Source organism: Mesitornis unicolor, unplaced genomic scaffold, assembly GCF_000695765.1.
Source record: "Mesitornis unicolor isolate BGI_N332 unplaced genomic scaffold, ASM69576v1 scaffold15091, whole genome shotgun sequence".
In the NCBI taxonomy this organism is placed as follows: domain Eukaryota; kingdom Metazoa; phylum Chordata; class Aves; order Mesitornithiformes; family Mesitornithidae; genus Mesitornis; species Mesitornis unicolor.
This window is the reverse complement of record NW_010163219.1, coordinates 14,571-20,787: the sequence shown is the minus strand read 5'-3', so window position 1 is coordinate 20,787 and position 6,217 is coordinate 14,571. Positions and strand designations below refer to the sequence as shown.

General features: G+C 52.6%; 1 protein-coding gene across 1 annotated transcript in view; it reads right to left on the bottom strand.

Moving 5' to 3' along the window:
• Nucleotides 1-6: 6 nt before the first annotated feature.
• The window catches only part of SAMD11 (sterile alpha motif domain containing 11), a gene marked incomplete at both ends in the record, with an annotated part of 12,789 nt that continues 6,578 nt past the window's right edge, over nt 7-6,217 (bottom strand). The window contains 3 exons of the mRNA XM_010193888.1: nt 7-77; nt 2,385-2,495; nt 5,469-5,593. Coding sequence (XP_010192190.1) covers nt 7-77; nt 2,385-2,495; nt 5,469-5,593 — 307 coding nt within the window. The remainder of the gene's footprint in view (nt 78-2,384; nt 2,496-5,468; nt 5,594-6,217) is intronic.

Sequence of the window (6,217 nt, the reverse complement as noted above, 5' to 3'; positions counted from 1 at the left end):
CGCAGCCCGGGGGGCTGCAGCGGGAAGGCCATGGGGAAGCCGGCCATGTACAGCACTCTGCCCACGCGCTTGGCCACCTGCCGAGAAACAGAGCGACATCAGCGCGGGGGGACAAAAGGGATGAGGATGTGCACAAAGCAGCCTCGGAAACCTGTACGCAGCAGGCCCGGCTTCTGTGCTCCGAGGTGGACTGCACAGAGAAGAGCGAGGCTGCATCATCTGAATCCAGAGCGTTCCCAGTCCACCACGTAAACCCCTTGGTGACTTCCCAGAGAAAACCAGGGAAGGTTTCCTCCTCTCCTTGTTTCCCAAAGGACTCTGTCTTGCAATAATGGTCCCTAAGCTGTTTTACTGAGTGCTTTGGTGCATGGCAAAACCCACCAGCAAGTGGTTTTCACTGGTTTTCCACTCCCTAAGGCTGTTTTCAGGAAGTTTTCTGAATAGGATATCTGGAAATCAGCTGTATTACTAATTAAGTTTTAATTGTAGGGGATCTCTCCGACCTCTGCCTTTAAAGCCTACAACTCCTGGACACCCTTAAACTCTCTACAGTGCCCACCCCTAGTGTTCCTTGTAATAATTCATTAACTGGATAACAGTGGCCAATGTTTAATATGTGTGCTTACCGTCCTGATTTTTGGCTTTTCCGAATCCTCCAGAAAGATAAAGGATGTTGTCACTTGGTTACCAGGGCTGTGGGTCAGGGATGGGCAAGGACACTGCTCTTACCTCGTGTCCAAACCAGGTACTCTCGAGTGACTGCAGAGTCAGTCCTGATTTACACTGGTGTAAACTGAGCACACCGAGCCCAAGGTGTCTGAATTGCAATACATAAAATGCTCTGTTGTGTAGAGTTGGCACTTACTTGGTTTATCTTCTAAGGTGACTTTTGCTAGTGGTTTTGGCATGCACCAAAGTACAGCTGGAGCTACAAGGTCTACCCCAGCTCACATCTCGGGGTGAAGATGAACTGGGACTTGTCCTGTGATGCATTTTGTGTCCATCTGTGCTCTTTGGCCAGGACAAGACCGAAAGCCTCAAGGACAGCACAGGATCTCCATTTCTGAGGAAACCAGGAGCTGCTCTGAAGGGGGTTTGTGCCGATGGGCTGAGGGAGGGACCCTGGGCAGCTGCTGTTCACTGGATGGGGGAACGCAGAGCGTGCAGCCGCTGCTTCTGCCGTGGAGGAACCTCCCGAGGCCGCTCTGGCCCCCCAGCAAGGGCCAAAGGCCCCACAGCTCCCCTGCACCTCCACAGCTGGTTCACATTTAGGCTTAACCAGAAACACAGGCGTGCGTTCACACCAGACAACCGCCGCTTTATGCAGTTAGCGGCAGCGGGGCTTTGCTCCCCAGTTACCCCCCCAGCCCTGCCTTATTAGAGAACTTTAAACACTACTGATTAAATGGAAGCAGGGTTTTTCTAGTTTCAGCCCGTATCTCATCTTCCCCCCCCTCCACCAAACCCGATCTGAGAAGGTCTGTGAGCTATTTGTGAGCTATTTGGCCTTCTCTGTGCTTTAAGAAACAGAAGAGTTTTATTTCCTACTGAATTGACCCACGGGGAACAATTGCCCACAGAACCTTTTTATGAGCCCCCTCATAAACAGCCAGGGCTGGAGGGAACGTGGGCAAGTCGCTCTTATTGTTTTAACATCATGTAACGAATGTATAGCTTTATACAGATATAAAATATGCTGGAATGGTGACTTATCTGTGCAGGGAGGTAGCACAGCCCACCAGCACAACCAGTAAGCTGTGACCAGTAAGAGAGAAAACCATTACAGACATCTATTGGGGCGCAGCAGAGAAGGGAAAGCGCTGCCCCGTTACTCATGGGGAGGGAAGGTCAGCAGCAGCTGACACTGAGATGTGTTCAGTGCATTTGTGCTCCAAGCCTCGCTAAAAAAGAACTGCCAAGAGCCACCTCCTGACAAGGGAAATGAGCAGCAGCCGTCTCCCCAGTGTAGAAAACAGCCACAACTGGTTCCTCAGAAGGCTTCACCCTGATCTTTAGGTACCTCGGGATGGCCACTTTCAGGTTCAGCTGATCTGAAACCCTACCTGCCTGTTTGTTTGCAGCTTTTCTTGGGGCACAGCCCAATGTGTCTTTGCTAGCAGGAGCTGGGCCATTCTCGGAGCTTCCCACCACATCCCTGTGTCCTGAACCATTTCCCTCTGCCCCAAGCACTGCATAATCTGTGTTGTCTTCCTGAAAGCGTTATGTGTCTGACTCCACGATATGCAATGGTTTGGAGGACAAATCAAGCTTCCTTGAAACCTTGAAATTACAAATTTAAAAGTTGCTTGATAAATTATGTTCAGTCTCTTGCCAGCTCCATTCCAGGCAGGGAGAACGTTGAAGCACGCAGGCAATCCTCCTACCTGTGAGCGTATCTTGAGCGCAGGTCCCAGTTTGAGCCCCATGTTGTTCAGTAAGTGCTCCTCCGTCAGCAGGGGCAGGGTCTCGCCATCAATCGCCTGCTCCCGGAATACCTGGAAGAAAGCAGAGCACGGGTCCAGGCTCAGCAGCGCTGGGGACGCACCCGAGGGGCTCACTGGGTCATGGCACAGATGGGTCCCATAGAAAAGGGGACCTCTGAGACCCTCGGTGATGAAGAAGGCCCATATTAACACGAGAGGTGTACAACATCCTGCACCCACAGCAAGGAGCCAACACGTTAAAGAAGACCTGTGGAGATGTTGTTTAAATACAGCAATGGAAGTTGTTTAAATACAGCAATGGATTTTTTTTTCTAATGATTATTTTTGGTAATATGTTGGGATGAGGTGTTTAGGTTTTTCTCCCTGCAAAACATCCCCAGGTTTAAGCAACCAAAACAGCTGACCTAAGTGCAACACTATGAGCTGATTGATAGCATATGATAGCAGAGTGGAGAAAGCTGCCCAGGGGCCCTACCCCACCTCCAAAAAGGGCAGGAGACATAGGAGAAAAGAGGAGAATCTAAAGTTTGGCAAATCCGAGGTCACTCACACTTGTGTGGCTATTTGGGAAAAGCTGACCCAGTAGATTTCAAAAGCATTTGCAGTTTTCAGTGAGGCACACGCAACCGAAAAGGAGGAACTCATTTGTTTGTGCATTTCCTCTCAGAGCTGCTCGTTGCCAAACCAGGCTCCAGGCAAATACACAAATAGAGATCACAGAGTCACTGATGTTGGAAGAGACCTCAAAGATCATCGAGTCCAACCCCACCATGGCCACTAAACCACGTCCTGAAGTGCCACATCCACACACAATTAAAACTGTAATTATTTCCATTACAAAATGGAAAAAAATCCCACTTTGTTTTGCCTCTATTTCAGCTGACAGGGCCATGCAGGAGTCCCCCCAGTATGCAGTGTTACAAAGGCTGAGGGCTGGATACGTGGTGTTATTGCTCCATTCCCCATGCTCGGAGCAGGGCTCTGCTCACACCAGCCTCCCCTGGGTGTTCACACTGCACACACAGCTCAGTGTCACTGCTGTCACTTGGTCATCTGGCTTCCCCCCGGCCCTGCGAGGTGTCAGTGGGACACCAGGGTTCTCTTACCACCCCTCCACTCCGCAGCGGGATTTTGGATCACATTGGATGCTCACCCGAATGAAGGGGCCCGACCCTGCTGTCTCCCCATGCTCAGGCACAGCATCTTCATTACTGAGCACCATGGCAAGGAAGGGAGGTTCAATTTACTCCAATGGCTTCTGTTTCAGCTGTTTCACAGCCCCAAGCCAGCCCCTCGGAGCTTTTGTTGAGTGTTTTTATTGCTGGGCTCCACCAGCAAAGCTGCTCTGACTGCAGCGTGCTTCTGCTCTCTGACCCAGCAAAACTCCCTGTACCCATCTCTCTTCTTTCCTCCAAAGCCAACACGGCTGGGAGCCAAAATTCTCCCTCCATTCAGCACTAAAACCCACCCAAAAAGCCTTAAACTTGAGAAAAGCTTCCCCCTCGGGTGTCCCCAGGCCTGGATGTGCTGCAGGGACAAAGCTGAACGTTGTCCAGGGCTGCAATGGGGAACAGGGCCTTGTTTTTGCTGCAGTTCTCCTGTCTGTCTGAAGCCCATCTCAACACGCAGCACAGCTCACCACCGAACTCCTGCTGGCTTTTCCTGGCAGGAGAAGCCCGCAGAGCAGAGCAGAGCAGTGCCAGACCTCCCCAGCAGCCGCGGTTTTGGGGAGGGGAACACAGGCACCTCTGCGACGGAGCTGGGTTGTCCTTGAACACTGGCATTTTCACACAGTAAAACCCCGTTAGTGTACAACCATCGCACATAAATCGCATCCTCCCTGAGGCCGTGCGCCCCTGCGCGATGCCGCATCGCAAGGCCGCGACAGGAGGCTGTTCACAGCAGCTCCTGTTCTCATAACACACTTGGTTTGCCAAACCTTTGTCTCTGGGAGCTGATTCCTCCCCACTGATGCACAAGGAGCTGTGTGGAAGGTGGGAATGCGTGGTCCTGCTGCAACAGATTTCTGCACGATTCCTACCAGCCCAGTTCAGAAGCTGCCAGGCAACTCTGATCTTCCTTCCCCATGCATCTTTTTTAACCAGGGTCCTTTCCCTCCCTCTCTCCATCATCAGGACCTGGCCTTTCTCTGTGCCACACACCCATCACCCTGACCCACTCCCAACACAACCCAGTTCTCCGTCCCCTCTTGGGCAATGTTACATGTGCCCCATCTCTGTACCAAGCACTCACTGTCCTCAACTCTGCCTCTTGCTCCAAAGCAGCGCCCGTTTCTTCAGGTGGTTTTAACAAAGCACGTTGTGATGGGATCAGCATCACGGCTCGGGGCCAAGGAAGGACACATTTTGGATTGAAAACACATTATCCCATCACCTAAGCAAGAACGTGGAGGTGTGGGGCAATCGCAGCTTCCCCATCCCCTCTGGAGGGATGCAGAGGGATGCACCCTGCCCCACAGCACACTCCCAAATCAGCGTAAAATAAAGGGAACCGGGTCCCCAGAGCCAAGAAAAGTGGTGCTGAGCTTTACCCTGCCCAAAACAGCCGGGGGTGGGCACAGATTCTGGCAGAAGACACTCACCAAATGCAACTGAGAGAGGGGCAGACAGCAAAAGCCAAGGAGAAATGAGAGCACAGCTCTGCACTCCCCAGTCTACGATGCCTCCCTGCTGAAAGGCTGCATTGTCCCAAACTTTGGCCCTTTGCCCCTCTATCTCTGCTACCTTCAGCGCCCCCTTCCCAGCTCTGTATTCCCTTTACAAGGCTGTCCCAGGCAGTGCAGGAATCCGGGCCCCTGCGCTTGGTGCGTTCTCTCAATGGGGCATTGATAAGAGACTTCAACAGATGCAGAAGCCAGAAACACGGGGTTGGTTTTTGTACTGCACCCCACACTGAGCCGGCTTTACGAAGCCCCCAGCACCGATGGATATTTCACCTCTGCTACAAAAGAGCCTAAAACTCAGTGGCCATCACATGGGGGTGTTTGCGGAGGGAGAGGCTCACCTGAGTGTACTCGGTGCAGCCAGCCAGGTTGGACACGAAGCTGCAGACATCCTCCACCGTCCATTTGCTGATGTCTTCCAGCGCGGGGCTCTCCTCACCATCCAGAAACAGACCTCCCATGGTGCCTGGGTTGTTTGGAGTCGGAGGGGGGGGGGTGGGAAGGACGGGAAGAGAAAGAAACATAAATCATTAAAATCCCACACGGACAACAACTAGGCTGCAATCTGAATATTTTTCTCTAGCCACACATTCATCTTTAATGACCTGTCAATTAAAGCGCTGGGCAGGGTCAATTCATAGGCCTCTTCCTCCTGGAGGTCCCCAGCTTAGCAAGGGGGGCAGGGGAAAGGAAAAATCCCAGCTAATGCATTTCATGTGTTTAATGTTCTTCAGCTGCGGGGAAGAAACAGGGGGGGAAGGGAGAGAAAAGGGAAAAAAGCCCTGAAGAAGTGTTTCTCCACACGCACCGCAAAGCGGAAAACTCTGCCTGCCCTGTGGGTTGCTTTCCCCCAGCCCGGCTCCTGGCTACGTGCTCCGAATGGTAACGGGCCCCGGCTCCAATCCCTGGTGGCCCACGGCCGTGAATGGCTGGAGAACGCCTCGCTCTTTCCAAATTGTTCATTCTCAACCCAGCCCAGCCCAAAATATCCATCAAATGCGTCCGAATACAGCGCCCTGTGCTCCAGCCCAGCGCCTGACGGGTGACGGGCCGGCCCCTGCCGCCCCCGCAGGTCGAGCCGCTGCGTCAA